We start from the raw sequence: 24,174 nt of genomic DNA, 5'->3' as shown, positions 1-24,174 counted from the left end.
GAGCACGTTGAGGCCAGTCTCATAACGCTATGATGTGAAGAACTATTCGAAAAAGTGTTAAAGAGTCATTTTCAGGTGACATGACATGAAAAACTTCCTTGCGATAAAAATCGAATCTTATAAGCTGCAGGAAATTTGGTAATTTATGGGGATATATATATTACTCGCATTTAGCAATACCATTTAATTTTAATAGCCCAAATGAAAATTTTTTATGATTGTTTAGTTATTGCCAAGTTTGAAAGTTGGACAAAAGGATGTTATTTAGCTTTTATTGTTTCTAGCGCAATTTAAAATTCACTTTACCCGAGTTGTCAATTTAATTAATGCCTCGTAATCATTCTAAATTGCGGAAAATATCACTGTGTGTCACGTCTATATAATACTCTAACTTTTATGTGCAATAAAAAATATCTTAGCTTTAATTAGTCTTAAAAATTTATTTCTTCCTAAATCCCTGCTCTTAATAGATCTTTGATGAGCTAGGCCGTGTCGAGCTTGAGATAAAATAATTCCAACTTTTGTAAACAATTACTAAACTTTAGTTTGATGGAAGGAAGCAGGATCCATTTTAAGTCTGGTGATAAAAGCGAACCATGATATTTTTCAAGGGGTAACTTTCTAAAGAAACTTAAGTGCTGCGTCTATGCAGCCAGGTATTAAAACTGGGTTGATAATGTAAATTGACTGAAGTAAAGAGTTCCTGAAGCTAGCGTTTCGAGCGAGAGCCATTCGTCGGAGTGAAGATGTTTTTTCAGACAATGTTTGACGTTGATATACTTGAAAAAAAAAATTACGTGGGAGGAGTCCAATCTATGACTTCGTGATTTGAATTTGTAATTTCCTGTTGTTGGTTTAACCATGCATCGTATCAGGTTATGTAATTATCATCCCGAGAAGGAAAGTGTTCTAACTGAAAAACAACGTTTACTTTTATCAACAGTCCGGCACAAAAGTATGCCATGTTCACTTTCATCATTGCGCAAAATTATTCCATCGATCGCAGCATGTCATAGAAGCACTCAGGCTATGGATGATCTCCATACCCTCAGCCTGCGATACTGTAGCTGATATGGCATGGTTCGACTTCAGTATAATAGATACGCCGCCGGACATTCCTTCTTCTGAATATGTTTTAGCCATAAACAATTTCTTTAAAATATTCAAGGTTGACATGTTGCGCAAGAGAATTGTAATTATGAACCCTAGTTTCTACAATCGAAATGTTGGGCTTAGCCGCATTTGAGCCAACGAGAAAAAAGAAACATAAAACAGAATAAAATAATAAAAAGTTCAGGTAAGTTTTTTTTGGAGAGCTTTGATGCCAAGAGTTTCATAATATGATAATGTTATGCAATATGAGGGATTAACGGCAGGTACCTTGTCAACTTTCATTCAAGATCTGTCAATAGCTGACCATGAATGAAACACAATGTCATCATAAACCGGTGATGTTTTTTCTAGCTTTTGAATAAATGCAGTGCCCCTGCAAAATATTTCTTTATCTCTAAGTTGAAAATAAAGATTGTTTTCAGTACTGTATTTGCTTATAGTTTTGTAAAGGGAATGGCATAAAAAAGCTTATTCCTGAGGACAAAAAGTTTCTTATCAATTAATGCGTTTAATCAAGTGGTGATTGGAGAAGAATGAAGGCTTTTCCCGATAATTTGCATTTCTAAAGCCTTGCTAACAGTACGGACAGCTGTGTACTAAACCGAACGAGAATTGATTAAAACTAAGGCAAACCATTTCCTTTGTAAAGGGAGTGTCTTCTCGATTGTCCTCGCATAAAACAAAGCATGGGAACCAATTTTGTAGAAGGGTGTTTATCATTACTTGAAAAGCGAAGACACCTTCGAGGACGTGATAAACGGTAAAATGAAATTGATCGTTCAGTTTCCCAGTCTTGTTGGCATAAAGGTTTGGAATTGTTTTCATAAGGTGACTATTACTCCCGCTCTCTGATCACTAAATGTGTCCTTTTCATTGTGGCAATGTGAAAGAGATCACTGATGGGTTTCCATCCTTTTTAGAGCAAACCCGACAAATTTGTTCAGTTTTGTCGTTTGTTCTTTTCAGATAACGGAACACTTATTAGAAGAATTGGTCTTTATCAGCTTTTGATTGAGAACAATAAATCAAGATGTTACTTCTGCAACCCTAACAACGTCAAAGTCAACATTAAAACTCCGGTTGTCGATTTGTGGACTTTTGCAAATGAAGATCAGGATGAAGATTTTGCGATTGTGAAGCATATTTCTTCATAACTGGCAATGTCTCGAGTTTAACAGAGTTTTTTTCAGCTTAATTAGACGATGGTGGTTGAAATGTCCTGGAGCTCAGCTTTTCAGATACTGTTTTGCGTGTTTCTCATGTTTGTGATCATAACTTGAAATTATTTTGTAGTGGCATCGTATTTTTCAAACTTTAGACTCGGCACTGGTACTTACACGTTTCTGGTGAGTTTGGCTATCTCGGATCTACTGGTGGGATGTGTATCTCTACCTCTGTGGATATACGTCAGTTTGACAGGCGCACATTATGGACCTCTGAATACGTTTTTCATCTCCTTCGACATTTTAAGTGCAATGGTTTCAATCTTCCATCTAACAACCGTTAGCCTGGAACGATGGTTGGCCATTTCGCGTCCCTTTATTCACGAAGCACTCTCCACGACACATTATACGATAGTCATATGCTGTGTTTGGATGACAGCTTCCGTGATAGCAGCAATTCGACCTGCCTTGGATAAATCTTCGAGTGACTCGAACAATAGTCCATACAGAATTTACACTCCGTTTTTGTTGTTCGTTGGTTATGTTGGACCAGGAATTCTTGTGAGCGTTGTCAACATTTCCATTTTTAAGGTGGCTCGATCACTGGTCTCCAATCTTCCAACAATAGCAAATCAGGAAGAAAGCGACAAAATACGCAAGAACTTAAAATAACAACACCGCACAGCCCTCACCCTTACATTTGTGACTGCGCTTTTTCTCGTTTCTTGGTTGTCTTTCTTTACAGTGAGCACCATTTCGGTGTTTTGCAGAGAGTGCTTTCCTTTACATAAACTCTCGAGTTTTCTTCTGTTTTCAAAATGGCTCCAGTACAGTAACAGCGCCATGAATCCATTAGTGTACGCCTTCCGCGATTTAGAGCTGCGAAAAACGTTTGTAAGGCTTCTAAGTCGCTGCAGACGCCGAGTGACGATACGTCAAGCGCTTCGAGTGGCTCCAGTGAATATGTCCTTGACTCAATGAAGTACGAGATTTCGGACTGATCCAACGACGATGCTTAACGAAACCCAGATATAATTGGAGTTAACAAGGAAAAAAAATGTTAAAGTTTTGTTTATTTACAAATTGCTCTTAAAAAACTGCGTTTGCATTTAGACCTCCCGTCAGTGCAGCCAACAGGCGGCTGGAGTACCATCAAAAGTCATGCATCGGGAACCGAAGGTTCTTTTGGATTCGAATAGTTTTTAAGTGCCACTCTCGCTAAGAGCGGTCCTCTCGACTTCCCGTCGGAAAAAAGTTTTCTTTAATTTTTTGCCCATAAAAAGGGTTTAGGACACATGTTTCAAAAATAGTTTAGTTGTACTCCAATTCTCTTTTTTTGCGTCGCCACAAGCCAAAAATGATTTTTGGCCAGACCACCCCTGTGGACAGCGATCGAAAGTGTAAATTTCAAAGATTTTGTCCAGCGCGCAGCGACTGCAACAATGTAGCTCACGGAATTCTATATTTCTAAAAGTTACAAAGTGTCTTCAGTTAGTTCACAGACAAAATATGGAAACTTCAGCTGAAATGTTTTTCATACCAGCGTGAGCAGAGGAGACCTTTCTCTTCGACCTTAATTTGCATATCAAAAATTCACTACTTTGTACGAAAGAATTCTCAAAATGCAGGCGTTAATCGGGCTGAAAAAGCATATCAGTGCATAGTTTATACACCAATGAGGTCACGGATTGCCTCAAACCCACGGGTATATCTCTAGCTTCCATCCACCAACTTCTTAAAAACAACGCAAATCCATGTGTCTGCTCAATTGCACTCGTATCAAAGCTCGTTTGCATGATTCTTAGAATTGCCCAAGATCTCCTTTTGACCGTTCAAACTTCGTTCGTTTATCTTCTACGTTGAGGATTTTAGGTTTTCACAGCAAATGAATGGAGATTAGATGCCGAGTTGTTCTAAAACGTTGCGTAAACGTGATCGGTCGTAACGTTTGCGCGCTTGCGTGACTTACAAAGTAGACAAAGATGATCGGAAGGCGCCTTCTCGATAATTTACGTTGAAATATCAGTTCATGAACTATGCACAGTGTGGAGAAGATCAAAATTAAAGAATAAAATTTGGCACTTTGGTCATAACAGACATATCGCGTTGCTTAAATGGACACAAAAACAAGCTAAAATAGTTGCGGTGTTTATATTTACAAAACAACACGCATACACTCTGAAACAGTTCTTGCAGTTTCTCCCGAGATTTAGTATGCGGAACCCGATGAACTAACCCTCCTTTCCGCAGATGTTTGTTTCCATCACTAATGATGTTACGCTCTTATGAGCCACGACGGTTTTGAGTGACAAACTCGACATTTCCCTGCGACCATCAAAATCACCTGGACAATCCCAGCTTGATAAATTGCGTGACGTGATTGTGCAAATTTTTCCCCTTGCCGTATTTGAAACCAAAATTAATTAGAATAACGAGTTAGAATCGAAAGTTATTTAAATTGGACTTAATTACATTTTAATGAGAATTTTAACTTTTAAAAAGGTTGACTTTATTCATGCAAAGCAAAGATTGGAGTGGCTTTGGGTATTTAAGCCCTGATTTCGCTCCTGGAATACCGGTGTCACAGCGGATATGGACCCCTCCTTCGCAGATTTGGAACCTCCCTACCAAACGTTCCTTTTAAGCATCTTTTGTATTATACTTGGTCACTAATTCTATTTGGAAGCTTTTTTGCCGATGTTCTTTCCTATCACAACACAACATTCCTCAGTTAAGGTAAAGAAAAACAACCATTTCGTTCTAATTCTGCCGCATTAAAGGTAAAGAAAAACAGCCATTTCGTTCCAATTCTACCGCATTTATTATAGCGAGTCGTACGGTATACGCAAGAATTGAATGCGAACAAACTGCTGCATTCGAACTCTTGAAATTGTTCCAGTAAATCTTTGCTTCTTCTGATGCGAATCAACATTAATACGAAACGTCATAACATTAGTGGAGACTGTTGCATCCAGTCACAAAAATAACTCAGTCTGATTTTCTAATTAAATAACATTAAACAGTTTCTTAACAAGAACGAAGTAACAACTCCTACTAAAAGTTGTTCGCAAAGCCTATGGTAAGTAAAAATGTTTCTTTTCTGAAGCTTATTATTATAAGCCTATATTGGAACTCTCAGCTTGTTTTCAAAGGCAAATCAACATTAATGTCTACGTCCCAACAAAAGTGTTAACTATTACATCAAACTCAATCTTATTTTCTATAGTTAATTTCAACGAATATTAACCGTTGAGGGATCCGAAATAGCACCTTAACAATTACGAAGACGTCTAGAGCCGGGAAGTCTGCTGACAATGCAGAGTCACTCGCCCTCCAAGGCAGTCTTATATCCCTCGCAGCTCATGTGCAACCATTTCTCGCACAACTCGTACTGCACCATGTCGTCCCAACACTCGGGCATTGAACAATAACAAAATAAATTGGTGTCAAAAGTTTGTCTCTTATTGAATCTAGCGGTGTTCGACTATCGCGGAAAGGATCATTTCCAGCCGCCAGTTGCATGTTTTGAATCGAAAACATACTTTAGTACGCACTGGAACTTAAAGTAATTCTACTAGAACGTCAAGGATGATGTTTTTACTCAGTTTTGTTGGGGGTCCAAATCTAGGGGGGTCCAAATCCGTTAGGACACCCGGGACGACGTATCGAGTTATTTAAAGTACTACCAGCTATCCAGCGAAATCCTCGATTACAAGTTAATTTTGTTTCGTTCCGGTCATTTTGACCACGATATCATGGAAAAAATATAACAGTTGATGGTATGTTTTAAACATCCGAGCACTTTAAGAAACATTGGAAATGCGGTGAAAGTACTTATTAATAGCCACAGCACAAGGGAAAATGTAAGGCAGTAAAAAAAAGCCAGACTGACTAGAGATGTTTTTGAAGTTTTCGGAATTAAAGTTGTAGTCGGATCACATGGGTAATATATTTGCAATTTCTCGAGAGTGAAGGCTATTATTTAACTAAAAATTGGTTCGCAAGTGCCTATCTGGGCTATCTGCAATAGCAGAAAAAACCAGAATTCTCTTGACAAAATCAAAGGACAAATTGTGTCCTGACGAATTTTATTTTCGAATTTTGCATCCGCTTAAAACTTCAAAACTGTCAAATTTCGTCAGAGCTTGATCTGCTCATGAGACCAGCAGGCATAGTTTGCCAATAGACTCAAATTCCAATTTCAGGATTCATCGTACGTCGTTTCAAAGTTTTAAAATCCACGAGTTTCGCGACAAAAGAAAGTTAATACCATCTAGGTAAATTTTTTAGTGAGTTCAATAACAAGCTGGTGGCAGCTTTTACGACAAATGGCGTTGAAAACTCAGTCTCCTTCCACTACCTCACATTCTTCTTTTTGCTATGGATGCTAAAAAATGCTTTTATTACATTTCCAGTGTCCTCTCAGGTGTTCTGGTGTTTAGAACATACTCCTAACTGTATTATTTTTTCCAAATTAGAGCTGAAATACCCAAAGCCACTCCAATCTTTGCCTTCCATGAATCAAGTAAACATTTAAACGATAAAATTCTCATTAAAATATAAAATTCTTCAGTCCATTTGAATAACTTTCAATTCTAATTCGTTACATTAACTAATTTTGGTTCCAACTTGTAGAACCTGCGAAACAGGTCGTATGACAAAGAGAAAAGTTTCCACAATCACGTCACGCAACACATCAAGCTGGGTTTGTCCTGTTGATTTTGATGGTCGCAGGGAAATGTCGAGTTTGTCGCTCAAAACCGTTGTGGTCCTTAAGAGCGTAACATCATTAGTGACGGAAACAAATTTCCAGAAAGGAGGGTTAGTTCATCGGGTTCCGTATACTAAATCTCAGGAGAAACTGCAAGAATTGTTTCAGAGAGTATGCGTGTTGTTTTGTAAATACTAGACCCTGTGAGCAGGGTAACTGGGATACCTGGATGGTACTAGATCCTTGGAATCAAGTGTAGTGATACTACGGGTGTAGGACTAGTATACCGAAATAGTGCGCTCAAGTCTGGCCAAGGGCATACACCTATTTCAAAACATAAGCATGCTATGCATACAAGAGCTACTTTTTTGTAGGGTGGGTGGATTACTTGAAACATTGTGAGTGATGTCTACATTCTTACAAAAGGAGAGAAGAATATTAATGTGGGAAAGAACGAAAATGTCGAATCACCTCACTCACAGGTATTTTGTGGTAGATTATGTGTGTTTTGCGAATAACTGTAACCAAAAATAAACTGTATTGGTGCCACGGATACCTGTTAGTACAAAATGCAGACAGCAGACTGCAGACCGGATACAAAATATAGACTGCAGACCGCAGAGTGGGTACAAAATGTAGGCTAAGAATCTGAAGAGTTTTTACGTCTGGTATATAATAACATGTCTACATCTTACAGCTTACCGAGCGTCACGCAATCGCTTTTCTGCGATCCGCCTTCACGATTATTTGCACTATTGTGGAATATTCCTGGCCCATTTCTTGATGAAAATAGATCGCAATATTATTTCAAACCTTCAATATAGTCTTCTTACTTTGCGCGCGAGTTGGTTGGTGTGATGTCTGTGCAGATTTTTCCAACGTAATAAAAGTAGATGACGTGAATAACAGTGATGGTAAAGCAAGCTTAAAACGGCAGAAATCGCTAGAAAATACAACGGATACACAGGGTATGAGTAATTTTTATTGATTTTACGAGAAAAATGTTCATATTTCGAAATATGTATCGTTGTAAATCGACCATACTTAGTTCCCTATACTATTCCTTATAACGTGCAGTTCCTCTCGTAACTTAACACCGAGTCACACAACGCGTGACGCGTTCCTGAATTAATCGTTGGCTTTTTCTCGAGACGTGAGCTTGGGCCGCCTGTGACAAGACAATTGCGTAAACAATATTTAACATAATAACATTATACACACAAAAACACAGGGTTTCGGATCACGTATTTATTAAAAGAGAATATCCATACAACTACAATAAAAACAAACATAAGATTCACCTTTCTGATCGTGAAATTAATACTATTCGTACTGTTATCGTAGCTACGTTCCTTGCCATCAAGTGAATCCAACATGTCGTCTTTCTTCACAAGCAGTTTGCATCCATTATAGTTATGTACTTCAGTCTCACGGTGGTAGTGTTGTTCAATAGATTGCATAGAGTATATGCAGTTTGGTTTCAGATTTCAGATTTTGCTTTTTACAACAAGTGAACGTTTTTCAACTAAGACATTGGCATACTTAACATACAAGGCATTCAAGGCTTTCATGGCTTTCAAGCGTTCGCGACTCAATCCGTTCCAAAATTAACGCTCAATAACATCTTTCAATGTGGATTAGCCGCGAATAATACGACTTGTATATGCGTCTGTAAGTATTTTGCGCGTTTGCGCCATAATACACCAGGAGATCGCAATCCAAATACGTTGAAATACAAAACAACTGACCAAAGAGTTTTATAAGCAAAATCTCGTGATTCGTCATGTGACCCAGCCCTGTCTGTGCATGACAACGTCAATCATCATCAAGATAACACGCGTGATCAGCATGTGAACACCTCATTGGATCACAGTTAGTTGTCATGGTGTTGAGGGCCCAATGACCTCTGGGTACTATTGCGCAATTTTTCCATTTTGTGGCGGAGGAAAAAAAAGTGCATTCTGAACTAAAATTCCACGTAAGCTGTGATTGATCGTTCCCATTATATCAGCAAGTTAACAGAAGACTGACAACCAGTCTAGATCATGAAAACACTAGTTCTTCTTGATGAGTCCACTGATTGCGAACAACTTTTTTTTCGGAATCCCGAGAATCTGTGTTTTTGTTCGGCAAATATAATTTAGTTGATATGGTAACGTTCTCAGTTTCCAAGACTGGTATTGTTGTCAAGATATTAGAGATGCCAGGAGATGATCACCACTGGAGTGAAAGGGTTTTGAAAGTCTTTAATTTTGGAACAAGCGTTAAATCCTTGTAAAACGTTTACCCTAATCGGAAAAAAGAAAAGAAAATAGCGTAGCAGAAATAATGAAAATCATATTCCTAGAGAGCTTTTTTGTGGGGGGAAAGCCAGGGCTGTATCTAAAATGTTACCAGAATAAACCGAATGAAAACAAAAGCAACAGGAACAAAACAAAAACCAAACAAATAAGAAAAAAAACCGCGACAATCGAAAAAGCAAGAAAACAAGTGAAGAGAAAAATATCAAAAACATCAACAACAAAATGGATAAAAAACATGTCTTTTGTCTTTTTATTTTATAATCGTAAACCAAAATATTTTGGTGGTAATGTTATTATCTCCCACTGGTAAATTGGGGCAGCGGAAGCTGGTGTAAATTACTTAATATAGGTGTTGAAGCCTTATATTGTAACATTTTAGTCTTGAAACTAACCGGCCTGACTAATAAACCTGACCCTGATCGTGAAGTCTAAAGAAATGACATAGTTAATTTCTTTGGATGATATTTAAGACCACTATCTTTCCGATGGTTGAACGAAACTGCATCATCATTTGGTGAACCTTTGAGGAGGCTAACATTAATTCTATGAGAGTCAAATATAAACATCTTATTGTCGTCTTTCCTTTCAGTTTTGTCCCCATTTTCTCTAAATCCTATGTGGGACTTTACGAGATGTTTTCAACCCAAAGATTAAGCAGCAAATCCTGACAAGAATGGATATAATACTATAGCTTTAGCAGAGTGCACATCTTTGGGATATCAATGGCCATAAAGAAAAAGAATACCATCATTTAAAATTGATCTTGCATAATTCTCGTTGCAGTGAAAACGACAAAGATTGAACCCAGGTAGTAATTCTCTAAAAATTGATTGATGCTTCATATTATGACATAAAAAGTTTGAGGGAAAGGCTCTGAGGCATTTACGTTTTTACACTGTGATCAAGTCACTTGTTCAACTCGGTGATTGAAGAACGCTGGTGACGTCCGCGCGAAATGAAGCACACGGTAAGGGATATAATTGATACTATGATGACACCACTGACTGAGAAAACTATGGCAACGCTTAAACTGAGTTGAAATGAAGAGTTGTCCTCGCTTGTTTCAGGTTTCTTGTCGTTGTGATCTGATTACAAAATAAAAAAGGAATGTTGTGAGGAAAGAATTCATCCATGTTTTAGCAAGACTTTATGGCTCCTTAATATGAAATATGCCAGGCAAAGGCGTGTGACCCCTTCGACTAAAAAAATTGGCTGAGAATCTAAGGTTTCAATCCCTAAAGGCAATTCATAATTTTTTGGTGTCCCACGCTCTAGAAAAGTGAACCACCATATGAGGGCAAAACAGCATCAAACGTGATGTCATGAAAACTAACTTACCTTTGTCGTCTCTCTCTACCTTCTTGTAATAATAAGGACCAATCGTGACGCGATACACCACAGATTCATCAACTTCAACTGCTCGCCGTTTTCGAGCATTAGGGTTGCAATCAGCCAAAGACGGGCATTCACATGCAGAATCCGCAGCATCTGCAAGGCACACCTTAAGATCGCAATGCACATAGACCAAAGTGTTGGCTTCAGCTCCAAAGTACCGGAAAGAATTCAGTTGAAAGGTTTCCTGCGTGCTGTCGACTGCGCAGATGTAATTCAAAGTGTCACCTGCGTCTTGACTGACGGTATCGTTACCACATCTGAATCCAAGATGAAAAGAATGGCCTTAATGATATTAGGGATGAGAAATACTAACCTGACCAAAATTGAAAAAATAAAATGAAAAAAAAAAGCTTGACTTGAGCGCCGCCATTTTGAAAACAACTCAGCAACGTGACTTCACATGATTGCATTCCCAATCAGCCGCTGCGCCGGTTTTCGCATTCAAGTAATTACTAGATTCAACAATGCTTTTTTTATGTAAGGCCTTGTTATTAAAACTGATCCTGAGTGGATAGAAGAAGGCTGTGTAAAACTTTGTTCCGTCGCAGGTTAGCGGTCAGGCGGCTATGAAAGATTCAAAATGGCCGCGTCCTTTGTTTAAGTTCAATTTCCATTGGAGACGGTTCTTGAAAGTTCAGGTTTCTCTGTGGATTTTCATACTTTTTAGAGGTGTAGATGTTAAAATACATTATGCTTTTGTTTCGGGAAACTTCAAGAAGGTACCAACCCATTTTGAATAAGGACTACATCGTGGCCCGGAACATTTGCGTCGTTCGACTTTGACGCATTACATTGCAAGATGAAGAGGTCCAGGTTTGGTGCAGCGCTTGATGTTTCCACTTGAGCTCGGAAAAACAATGGTTGATTGAGCTTCACTTCGCTGGGAAGAGGAATGGTAAGCTCAGAGTTCTCAAAAACGTCAAGGCTGAATGTAAAAGCTGCAGAATCTGATTAAGAAAGTAACAAATATTAGTTCTGCACAGAGTGAGGCTTAAATCAGTTGAATCTTCACATTTCATTCACACACAACGTCTGCTTAAAATTTCTGTGCATAATCTAGTATATACCTGATAAAATCTCAACACGGAAGTTCTGCAAATTTTATTTTTGGCTACATAACGAAGGTGTTATAATTTTGCATCTAATGTACCGCAAAACACGCTTCAGTTTCTTTACAGGTGTATACTTTACTCAAGCTAACACGACATACCTGACGAGTTATCGCCACGATTCACTAAAGGTATGAAGCTGGATGTGACATTGCCATTATTGACGTACTCACACACGACGTCAATCACGTGATCAAAGGCCTGGATCGGACTGCTGCCCGGAACAACTGCACGGATCTCGAAAACGTATCTGATAGAAGTGCTCTTATCTTCGGAAATTGAAGCGCAATCAGCCACTTGCAAATTGGTATACGTGACCGTCGTGTCCATGAATGTCGGCTCACATTCTGTTTTGTTATCTATTCGCCAATCGCTTTCGTTGAATGCATCGATGTCAGTTACATTTGTAATGGTTATAGTTACTGTGTGGTTAGCATTGCAGACAATTGAACTCGTTGACATGCCTGAAGACAAAAAGTAAGAAGATACGTAAAGCGTTGGACTGAGGTTTTACATTTCTAAGAAAAGATTGATAGTAATTCGTGTAGTGTGATCGTCCGGGTGAGTGTAGTTCTGAAAAGAACTGTTGTTGGTGACTGACGTTTCGACTATCTGTGCGATAGTCATCTTCAGAGTCAAGTGAGGAGTAGTTGTCAGTCGATGATGTTATAAAGTCTGGTTTGTTGAACGTGATTGGTCTGTTTAGCCGTGATGTGATTGGCTGGAAGACTCGTGTAGAGTTTGTTAACAGTCATTGGTCGGTTTCGATCCGTCTGTTGTTTGTCGGTCTGTTTGTCGGTTTGTTCACGTCGTTAATGAGTCGTTTGTAAGGTGCTGGTAATTGTTGACATCTGTTGAGAGGCGTCTGTTCTAAGTTAGTGAACCAGCTTTCCAGAGTACTGTAGGTTAAGCATTTAGCAGAGTCCCAGTCGATTCTGTGATTAGTTTGTCGGTGATGTTCAGAAATGTGATTGTTTACATCGCCATTTCTAGTTGCTCGTTTGTGTTCAGTTAGTCGCGTGTTAAGGTTTCTACCAGTCTCACCAATGTAGGAGGCCTGGCAGTCGGAGCATTCGATCTTATAAATCGCCCCCTGTCTGTTGTTGGGTTCGTCTTTGTCTTTAACGTTGGTCAGCAAATGTCGTAAAGTAGTAATAGGCCTGTGAGCTACGCGAATGTTGTAAGGTTGTAGGATCCGCGCGATAGCCTCAGAAGTGCCTTTGATGTAGGGTATAGCAGCTGTAGTCGTGATAGATGTGGAGTCCCTGTTAGTTTCTGTAGCGTCGGTCACCCTGTGAGTGTTTCGTCTAATGAAGTCAGTGTTGTAGTTGTTTTTGTCAAAAACACGGTCAAGGTATTTGTTTTCGTCAGATAAACTGTCCGGTGTGTTGCAAACAAGTTGCGCTCGTCTTGTCAATGTCTTGATGGTCGTAGCTTTGTGGGAAGTCGGGTTGTAGGATGATTCGTCAAGAAGTCTGTCGGTATGCGTCGGTTTTCTGTATATTGTTTTTCGTAGTTCGTTGTTGTTTCGGCCTACCAAACAGTCGAGAAAAGGAAGCTTGCCGTCTTCTTCGATCTCCCTGATAAACTGAATGTCGGTGTTTTGTTCGTTAAGGTGATTGTGAAAAACGTCAATTTCGTCTTTGTGTACGGCGGTAAATGTGTCGTCAACGTAGCGTAACCAAAGTGGTATGGTTTGTCGGCAAGTTGCAAGGGCGCGTTCCTCGATGTTTTGCATCACAATTTCTGCGACAACAACGGAGACCGGCGACCCCGTAGCTGTTCCGTGCAACTGCTTGTAGTGTTTCCCGTTGTACTGAAAGTAAGTCGATGTAAGGCAGAGGTTAAGTAGGTCCATAATGTCTTCTGTCGGTAATGGTAGTGCATCAGTAGACTGTTGGATGGCGGTTTCAGTACACTGTAGAGCCAATTGAAGTGGAATACTGGTGAACAGTGATTTCACATCAAAAGACACAAGTTTGTAGTCGTCAGGTATCTGTACGTCTTTGATAGCGTCAATAAAGTTCTCAGTTGATTGTAGTTTACGTCTCGATTTGTCAGTCAGTGGTTGCAGTATCGTCGTAAGGTATTTCGACAGTTGGTACGTCGGGGACCCACAAAATGAGACTATAGGTCGCATAGGTATCCCAGGTTTATGTAGTTTCGGTAGTCCGTAAAGTTTAGGTGGTTGTGGTACAGAGCACCTCAGCCGGTAGTAGCGTATCTCTATTTCGTTGCGTGCAAGTTTTGTAAACGTGTCGACTAAACAATTCTCAGTAAGTGTTTGCCAGTTTTAGGCTTGTCAAGAATCGCGGAATAGACCGAACAAGACCCCGGGTAATGGTCTAGTTGACTCAGAGTCAGGTCTCACTTAATTATTCTTTGATTGTGAATGAAATATTTCATAAGGGATTATATTTGTGGAAAAAACTGAAGTCTGTCTCACCTTTAACTCTGACGTCAAACAGTAAAGCGAACGTCACGAGAGAGAGTAAAATCCACTGCCAAGCCATTTTGACGTAGAGTTCAGCCTTCTCTTGGTGGTTTTACCCAACTTATGAAGTTAAAGTTAAGGAATGTCAGTCAAAGTGTCTAAATAAGAACGAAAGAAATTCTTGAATCCAAAGTTATTTGTCGTAATAATTTAGTTCAAGAGCGAAAGAAAGGATGAAAAAGGAAAATTCTGGATTTCTTCGTTCTTTGTGTGTGTGCTAAAACATGGCCAGTGTATTGTGAACTTATAAAATTTGGCCCCGACTGAGAGTCATTCTAGCCGAGCAATTTACGAACATTTAAACGTCAACATCTCTATTTCATCCTGCAAAATGCACCAAAATGCCCGAAATAGTGATAATAATCAAAGATATGACATGTTTTGTATTCTCTCGACATATCTGTGTAAAGAAAATACTGGATGCAGCGTTCTTTTAAAGTCTAAGTATTTGTTGTGCATTGTGCAAGTGATGTGAAATCTAATCTGTTTTACTTCAACTTGATCTAAACTTTGTACAGAAATACAATATTTACGTTTGGTTCGAATCGGTACACTGTGCAATTACCAGTTTATAAATTGTTTTTCGATTGGATCATTTTCATTCGAGAGCGAAAAAATCAGCCATTGGAACGTAATTAATTGTTATAAACACGAAAGGACATTTCACTTGTTTGTAATCAAGTTTCAAGAATTTATGACTGCAAATAGAACAAATGGAACGCTAGAAATCGCTACAATTCATTTGCAGTTGTCTTTATTGGTTTTTCTATTCATGATATTGCGTTAAAAGTATCTTTAAACACAGCATCAATTGATGCTCTCTTGCCGATAGCTTGTTTGAATGGAAATTAAACATCCATGGTATTTCGCATGACAAATGGAGATGATGAATTACATTTTCGTTAATCATAAAGATGCAAGGCTGCTGACTGTAAAACGACTCATAATCCACACCTTCTCGTGCTCTGGCTATCGAAAACTTGGCAACGAAAGTAAAAGAAACGAGAGGAAAAAATTTGTTGAGAACGTATTGTTTGCACGCAAGGCGGTTCTATTTGACGAAGGCAAATTTTGTTTTCGATATGTTTAAATAATTATTTTATGGACGGTCTAAAACATGAATCAGGCACTCACCGTTGTCCGTGTGAGATGCTAAATTTTTCGAAGAAATTGTAATTTCGTTGATTATTACAAGGTCGCCTGCAAACTTCCGCTGTGTTTCTTTGCTTAAGCCTGTAACCGCTACGCTTTGATGCGTTCCGCCTCGTTGATCCCACGTTTTTAAAATATCTTGCCACTATCAAAGCGAATCAAGACTTCTTAGGTCCTCTCTCGAACCTTCGTCGCTAGGCAACAGTTATATGCAAGTACGCAACTTCACAAACAACTATGCTTCACGGACACCGAATTTCGATCAGAACCCCTTTGATGAAGCACATGAAGCACAGTAAGAATTTATCTCATATAGTTAAGTAGTTGTGACTGTGTCGATTTAACTGAAATATCACACCGAAACATGCACAGAAGCAACGGAGGGGGGAATCAAAAAACGCCTTAAACTGCGAGAATATTTTAACCTGTAGCTCCTGCATTTTAAAGTAGCCTTACGCCTATCATTTTTTCGATTTTCTAGGCGACATGACCTTAAAATTTTCAGTATATACAGTTTAGACAATTCGCACCTTACTAATGATTAATTCTCCTCTTAAATTGTTTTTCAGTTTTTGTCTACATATATTTCCTTCATCAATTAAGCGAAATAAATAATAAACTTCCAGTCAGTTACGACCTTTCAAGGGAAGTCATTGCGCTCCAATTACTCGTACACTGTTTTGGACTCTATTTTGAAAATCTGTTCTATATGAAATTCACGCTTGAATTTTCTGAGCTGCGTCATCTTTGATGTAGGTACCTCATGCCATGTTCTCTGTGAGACAATGTCTTGGAAACGTTGAGCGTTTGGCCATTGGGGAAAGAAGGAGAGAGGGGGTTGGAGTTTTGTCCATGCAAATTGCAAACGGAACATTCTAATTGGCTGAGAACACTTGTATGTCAATCAAATGTCTTGGCTTTCTTTGAAGGGCAAAATTGATTGAAAAATAGAACGCGAAAAACAATATTTTCATATCATCAAAAATTTTCAATACTTTGTGATGCCATACACATCAAATTCTTTACCGCATTATTGCGCTGAAAAAGCGAAACGTTGAAGCCATTTGATTCCGGCATTATTTTGTGCAGACACAATTTTAAAACAAAATGGTAATCCGCAGGATCCCGTATAAGCTCTCTGCCTGAAAAGAATCGAGTTTTCCTTTTTTACATACTTTTACATACTGATAAAATTACAATTTCTTCTGCACATTTTGCGGGACAGCAATTGTTTTGTGAGGTCTCCCTAAAAACCTTACGCGGGAAATTGGCGCGTAGCCAGCCGAAATTAATCCCCTGCACATGCCCAATTCTTGACCCCTGTGTTTGGGTAGTACGACTTAACTGATCTGAATTGTGATCGGAAAACAAGCTTGACACTAAATGAGTTGGGAGAGAACATTTGAGGTGGCTATAACAAAGAAATCGATTTAACTTAAGAAAAATCTTACGAATCCAACTCGCTTGGTTATGAAATACGAGCCAGTCAGAGGGTAGAGGGGTGAACTGGATGTGGGGCTCTGGATCGAAGCCTCCGCGTTGAATACAATTTCAGTATCCAGCTTTACAGCGTTGGGAATCACTGGAGAAAGTAATGGGTCTGCGTATGCCAAGAGAGTGAAGTGAAAATTCCCTCCATTAAATAGATAGAGAAAAAAGATGGCCATCCTGTCCTTTATAACACAAATATTCACAAAAAGAAAAAAACACAAAGGTTTTATAATAAATTCATGACGGTGCCTATATTTTATTAAGATGCTGCTCAAAATTTCTAAAAGATTGTAAAAATTAGACTAGTACTAATGCCTCACTGACAAGGCTTATGCCAGTTTAACGGGAAAGCAACTAGGCCCGCATGCGACTTGGGTATACTTACTATGGCTAGCATTCGGTTAGATTTCATATAGGTGTTAGCAAAATCACAACGCTGCCGCTGCTGTTCTGCATATAGAGTGTAAAGTTTGTCATACCTAATAAAGTTCCTCACAATACCTGAAATTGTGTGTGAACTTAACTTTGTCTATAAGGCTTGTGTGCAAGTTTATAAGGTGTTGAAACAATGAGAGATTAAAACTGGTTGTTAATCTGGATCGCGCACATAAGAGTGACAAGCAGATATAGGAGTACAATGACTTCACTGTTATAGCTAATGAAATCAACCTTGACACTGAATTCAAGACATTAATTCCATTAGCTTTGAAAACTACTTCTGATTCCTACCATCATCTGAAGAAAAAAGCCGATTAATCATTTATTCGTTTGAAAAAAAGAAAAATATTTATGTCTTAATCAACATCCACAACTCAACTTAATCCTATCGAGTTGCTTCATATGTCACACCATTCAAATGGATATTGGATTAAAAAAACGTAATATTTGCGCGTTTCCACAACACAACTTATTTGTGTTTGGAGTTTAGGTGACCACGTGCAGATCTCCACTTTGCGTGCGCTTGCTGCGATAGTGAATGACAAGGTAAACAGTGGCGCAGATGACAGCTACAGCCACAACACCACATACTGCCCCAACAATCGGTAATGTCTGGGAAGGCTGGCGGGTCTCCTTTTGGTCTTTAGGTGCAACTGGAATGAAGCAAATAGATTCCAGGTTTAATCATTGAGTTACACTAGCGAGGGCGTAAGTAGATTAAAATGTTAAACCTTTCGTGTCTATCAATAAAGGCAGAGATACTAGGAATACATGAAAGGAAAATTTCTATAGTCTTTCCAGAGGTTCTTATCCAGCCTTTGTTAATTTTCTATATTCATCATTACGATATATGATATTACATTTCGTTCCGTTTCTATCATATTTGACATGTTCAAGTTATCTTCTAGGTTCTACAAGTTGCCCCGTGCGGCCTTTTTTTTCTGACTTGGTCAGTTATCATGGAAAACCAGTCTTGGTTAGCAGAGAACGTGGAAAGCACCCAACATAATTCCTGTCCTATGGCTAAAGGCCCTGTGAATTATCATTTACCTTCATCTTTGTTCAGTTCTTCTTGCTTAAAGGTGAACGGACCGTAGACAACATGATAAAGCTGTGACTCATCCACGGAATCGGAGATTGAACGACGTCTACGCCTCACCGGTGCAATATCAGTAACAGGATCACCTACGCAAGTGTTGGGATCATCAGGACATTCACATTTGGTATCGGGTACATCTGCCAAGCAAACTCTGAAATCACAGTGGATGTAAACTTCAGCTCCTTCATCTGCCCCAAAATACCGATAAGTTCTGAGTGAGAATACTTCATTTACGCTGTTGTCTGCACAAGTGTATGACAATGTGTCGTCGAGGTCTTGGCTGACATCATCGCTGCCACAACTATGAAGAAATGATAAAAAATGATATAATTAAGTAACCTAAGCAAAATTACTCTTACTCTTTGAGTTAACAAATTTTATCCTAAACGGACAAGATCCAGGTAAATCCATAGCATCGACTGTATGTTCGTCACTGAGTTGATACCAGGCACACAGCATACAAGAATAGCTTCTTACGTAAACTTCAATGGTGGGTTCTAATAGGGGTTTTGGGATGCTTACCATTTATTAGAAAGAAACTGGAAAAAAATTGTGAATGGGTTTCATTATTTAAGGGGAAATTTATTTCTTATAGAAATAAACAGTGTTACTCGCTCGTATTTAATCAGTAGTCTGACGATGTCTAACAGAAACTCTGACAGAACTCTTTTTAATTAAGTTAAGTTTCAGTCCATCTGGGGTCTGCACTGGCGGCCATCTTTTACTTAGATTAAGAACCACAGGTAGTAATTATGATACCAAACAGTTCAACACAAACTGGGTTAAACGACGGTTCACACACAGAAGTATTGGCTGTTGGAATAAACTGAGTTATGATGCGATTACCTCATAAATCACGGTTAAAACTAGAATTTTGGATGTGGTTCATTTGAACATTTGTATGCATATCTGTCACCATATTCAAATCTACATCTTTCTAAGTGATTTTCATTTTTAGCCTCGTCAGATATTTTTACATTTCCTTTTTTTGGGGTGCTGGACCTCACTGAGGAGCTCCTCGATGAGGTGGGTCCTGCTCTGTCTAAAATGTCATAAAGTAAATATTGATATATTGATTGTTATCATCATTGTTGTCGTAATTACATATTAGTCATGATTAGCGGGCAAATTTTTATCACAGAAATTCTTACCCGTTGATAATAAGAGTAAAGTTAGCACCAGTATCATATGGATCATTGCTTTCTGATGAATAGCATCGCACTGGGTACAAGTCAAGGTTTGGGGCACCGCTTTGAGTCTCGACTTTACCCATGAAGAAAATATTTACATCCAGATCAACAGGGTTGTTAACCAGCGTAGAAAATACGCTGTCTTCATACGCCATGAGAGAAAATGTGAAACTTCCGTCCTCTAAAAATGACACAAGAGACCACAAAAGCTAGTAAGGAAAAGTTAAACAAACAAAAGAAATCTGAAAAAACTTAATCAAACACATTTGCATTATTTAAGGATTTTGCTCGTTTTGACAAATACAAGGCTAGATTAGCAAACTGAATGAAGTGTAGTTGAGATGTCTTTTCAATGATCTCTAACTGCTACTCCAGTAGCAGTTACAGGTTACTGATCGACGAAAAAAGACATTTTAAAAATTCTACATTTTTTCAGGTTAGTTGATGATAACAACTCTTTTTGGACCGGCATGCTCTAATAGTCCTGTACTGATAAGGATGAGAAGTGAAACTTTCTCAATCACAAAATAAAATACGAATGCATTTTGTACACATGCATGGCTGTCTTTCAAAATCATGCCAGGCTCTTATAAATGTTTCTCCGCCACTTTATTTTTTATATCAAATTGAAATCAAATCCACCATATCTTGACAAAAGGATTGTGTGTTCCTTTTTTTCCATCAGCCACTGAAGGAAGGCTGGTCAATACATTCGATGGCAAGGGTTTGATAGACACTTTTCAGAAATCTCCACTTCGCAGGAATTCAAACTAAGGTTACTTATGTAGATTATCTTAACCAGAGCTGCATACCTGTGTCGTTATCCGCTCGATTCTTGATCGGCACAAAACTCCCCTGAGCTCTGCCTGTATTATCATAGTTACACGTGACGTAGTACAGGTGGTCGTAAGTGCGCAACTGCCCTGTAACCCCTACATCACCTGAACTCTTTTGAGCGCTGATTTTGAGGATGTATTGAACTTCCTCATCTTTCTGGTTTGACTGAAAAGTACAGTCAGGGAGGGGTAGGTTGGTATAGGTAACTGTGTCAGTAACACCATCAATTGTTGGTTCACATGCTGCATTGCCTGGGTCTGTGGACCACTCTGCTGAGTTCCAAAATTTTGCATCATCTACGTCTGAGATCGTTATACTCACAGTGTGGTCGGGGTTACAAGTCACTGAGGCCGTCGTCTGACCTGAGAAGGAGTGAAAAAACAATTTTTGAGTCCAACTCTTTCATTTATGATAGGTAATAATACATTCCATTCAGTTGTAGCTGTGAGAAAAGAGACACTTTACAATGATAAAATGTTAACGAATCCAAATTAAAGCGGCAAGGAATTGCGGATTTAAATTCTCTTATTTCATAATTGCTTTTCGTAATGCTTGAATATAATCGTCAATTCATGGAGTCCTCGGGAAAAAATAATAATTATCATAATTTTAAAATCAAGATGATGCGTTACCTTTAGTTTGATGTAAAACAAGCATAAATGTCGCCAAAAGAATTGCCCACTTCATATTGATAATTAGGTTCTCGTGAATCTGTGGCAACAAATAAGAATTGTAAAACGTTATTGAAAATCACAAGCAAATAGAAAACGATTTATTGTAAAAGGATATGCTGTGAAGTAGAATGAAGAAAAAAACTGAAGAGGAAGAGAAACGAGAAAAAAAGCCGAACAAAGAAGAAACATATCAAGCAGACAAAGATAACCCATAAAAAACGAAGTGCAAGATGAAGATAAACATCAGCAATAAAAATTTAAAGAAAAACTTAAAAGAGGCTTGTAAGAATAGCGAAAAAAAAAAACAACATAAATTTTATCGTTCAAAGCATAGCATACATGATTTCTATTTATAATACTCTTACTTCTTAAGAGCACGATTCTTGTTTTAATTAAAAAAATTCCTTTATAACGAATTACAACTATGTTAAGAATGAAACTATTTCACAATAGCATTATATGTGATCATCTACGAGAACGAAACTGCCAATATCACGTCGTGAATTCTAGAACTGTTTTGTTGTTTGTTTGTTTGAAGTGTCGTACAAATAACACTTTGCCACAGGCAAAAGCCATGAATTCTCTCAGATGTATGTCACAAGAATACAATAGGCTTTGACTTCAACAGAAAGATTCAGCTGGTTTAGAACCCGGTCCTTTTTCCCTTTGAGGTGCCCTTTTCGTTAAATAGCACACTAATTTTTGGCTTGAATATGTTAAAGGTGGTAATGAAAAGCTGTAATAAGATATTTACGATCGAACCTTCAGCTAAGCGTGGAAGGCGCTTGCAGAGTATTGATAGTGGTATTGCGAGGGACGGAAAGACAATTTTCAACCCGAACCAATGAAATGCAAATAATTAAGCGACAAAATGTTTCTCGAGAAGTCAGCAAGACTTGATTAAAAAATGCAACCGAGAAAATAAAAAACCTGCTTCATGTGCTGAGGTGTGGCCTGAAGAATTGGACCGAAACATTCAGGCTTAAACTTGATTGAATACAAGCGGTGGCTTGCTAGCTGAAGTTCATTTCAGATCAATTCAATAAAAAACAATTAAGTTGCCATTCTTAACTAAATCTGGTAGAGTGGATTGTATCTGGCTCCGATAAAGGGAAAATGCACATTAAAGCTTGAAACGAGTTTGAAGCAAAATCAACCTGATCGCATATAATTGCGCTTCGTCAAACGTCAAGATAAACTTGAAAAGCTCCATTAATAGAATAATGAAGGGTCTTACTTCTTTCGTTCAAGATGGAATTTGCTGAGCTCTGAAATACGAAATCGCAACTAAGATTGACTGTTCTGAGTAATATTCGTAAACTTTGATTGGCGAGGAAAGCATCACTTTAACATTGACAAAATTTCTTTTGTTGAATTTAGGAATTGACTGACTCGTGGGACAGCTTTGCATTTTTTGTTGGAAAACACCGCTTGGAATAAAATTTCCGACTAGAGCACAGAACGAAATTAACACTGGCCTTCTTACTTACCAAAGCTTAGTTTTACTCCACAATCGGTCCACAATGAGACTTGCGTGTAGATAATGTGATCGCGAGACCAGATGGCTTTGTACTCTCTGGAAATAGAACAGATAAGACAATGAAAATTGTGTATAAAACTCCAAGGAAATACATGTTTTTATGATCGTGTTACCTCTCTGAGACTGGTGCTCAACTGAAAGACCTCTCCCTTGCCTGTGTCTATTTAAGAACTTAACAAACGACACCGCAATGCGGAATACACAAAACAAAAACCAACAAAAGAAAGAAGCTAATGAATGCGTAATTCACAGTTGAAAGCTCAACTGAACCATGAATAAACGTCAAATCCATCTAACTTATCGTGTGGGCAAAACTGGATTCATTGTGCAGAATCTCTCATGCAAGTATTCTAGAACACTGAAAATTTTCAACATATCTTCTATGCAAGCACGTTGAACTTAGATCCAAAATTTAATTTTTAAATCTTCTTTCTTCTAAATATTCGCCGACACTTGGAAACAGCAGACGATGATTACAGTTGCAATGCTCTGTCAGTCCCAGAGCAAACCTTTCCACCAGTTAGGATCGTAACTGTAACTGTTGCTATGTGATGAGTATTAACCCTGTTGCTAATTAAGGCAGAAATTACCTGAATGATTGGAAAGCTTCAAGATATTTCTAAGATTTTTTCCATATAAATTGTCACTAAATTATTTCAAAGGCATTTCCTTCGGAAAAACACGAAAAATGCGTGGAAGGATTCGACTCGAATCCTTCCACGCATACTACTGACTCGAACCAAACTTCGATAAAACAAATAAAATTTCGCACCAAATTCGTGAACAGCTTTGAACCGCAATTAACCTTCACACAATAAAGAGAGCATTTGTCGAGGAGTTCAAACTGACTACAATAAAGGTTGAAACTAGTTTTGAATAACATAGTCAAGTAATTAACTGATACCAACATAAAGGAAAATTGATACGACAGACAAATCTTTTTTGTTTGACGATTATTTAATGGTAATTGAGCTTTGTCACGAAAGAGGTCATCTCTAACTTGCAACTGACAAATACTTATAAACACATTTTTCTACAGTTAAAGGAAGGGAGGAAGTTTCTAAAGAAACTGTGGTGCTGCGTCACTGGGGGTATTACAAGTTATTTCTTACGTTTCGTGCGCAAAAATAAACTTTACGAGCCCTGATTAGTTGAGACGAAGGGCTAACGTTTCGAGCGTTATCCTTAGTCAGGGCTAACGCTTAGTCAATTAAATCAACGTTCCTTTAGAGAAAGCTTGAAGCTCACTAATTGCGTAAAACTGTGGTTTGGGTTAGGCCTCATGTAAATGACGGGCCTTAAGTGACTATCTTTGTCACTAAGGAGGTTATCTCCCACGTGAAACTGACAAATATTTATATAAGGGCATTTCTACAGATAAGTCTGCTCAGGGGACAACATTTCCAACGATATACTGATCATCTGATTTTACAAAAGAGAAAGCTTACGTGACCTACAGTTATAA

At 38.4% G+C, this 24,174-nt stretch overlaps 2 protein-coding genes and 1 pseudogene across 3 annotated transcripts; 1 reads left to right on the top strand and 2 right to left on the bottom strand.

Annotated features, from left to right (window-relative positions):
- The first annotated feature begins 2,315 nt into the window (after positions 1-2,315).
- On the top strand, positions 2,316-3,311 carry LOC131782067 (beta-1 adrenergic receptor-like; annotated as a pseudogene).
- Positions 3,312-9,513: 6,202 nt separating this feature from the next.
- On the bottom strand, positions 9,514-15,556 carry LOC131782153 (ZP domain-containing protein). 2 transcript variants are annotated; one of them, XM_066170427.1, is made up of 6 exons: positions 15,423-15,556; positions 14,241-14,348; positions 11,896-12,258; positions 11,413-11,632; positions 10,629-10,942; positions 9,514-10,375 (listed from the first exon to the last, which is right to left on the bottom strand). In XM_066170427.1, the coding sequence occupies exons 2-6, from the start codon at positions 14,305-14,307 to the stop codon at positions 10,197-10,199; spliced, it is 1,143 nt and encodes a 380-aa protein (XP_066026524.1). In that variant the 5' UTR covers positions 14,308-14,348; positions 15,423-15,556; the 3' UTR covers positions 9,514-10,196. The 2 variants fall into 2 exon arrangements, with proteins under 2 accessions (XP_066026524.1, XP_066026523.1); XM_066170426.1 differs by having other exon boundaries at positions 14,241-14,386; positions 15,423-15,555.
- A 1,599-nt stretch (positions 15,557-17,155) lies between these two features.
- On the bottom strand, positions 17,156-22,892 carry LOC131789079 (ZP domain-containing protein-like). The gene is made up of 7 exons (XM_066170080.1): positions 22,823-22,892; positions 22,660-22,745; positions 21,128-21,206; positions 20,471-20,857; positions 19,620-19,839; positions 18,420-18,769; positions 17,156-18,022 (listed from the first exon to the last, which is right to left on the bottom strand). The coding sequence occupies exons 3-7, from the start codon at positions 21,180-21,182 to the stop codon at positions 17,856-17,858; spliced, it is 1,179 nt and encodes a 392-aa protein (XP_066026177.1). The 5' UTR covers positions 21,183-21,206; positions 22,660-22,745; positions 22,823-22,892; the 3' UTR covers positions 17,156-17,855.
- Between the last annotated feature and the right edge of the window lie 1,282 nt (positions 22,893-24,174).

Source organism: Pocillopora verrucosa, chromosome 7, assembly GCF_036669915.1.
Source record: "Pocillopora verrucosa isolate sample1 chromosome 7, ASM3666991v2, whole genome shotgun sequence".
Classification (NCBI taxonomy): domain Eukaryota; kingdom Metazoa; phylum Cnidaria; class Anthozoa; order Scleractinia; family Pocilloporidae; genus Pocillopora; species Pocillopora verrucosa.
Note: the sequence above shows the minus strand (reverse complement) of the source record. Positions and strands in the feature narration are given on the sequence as shown.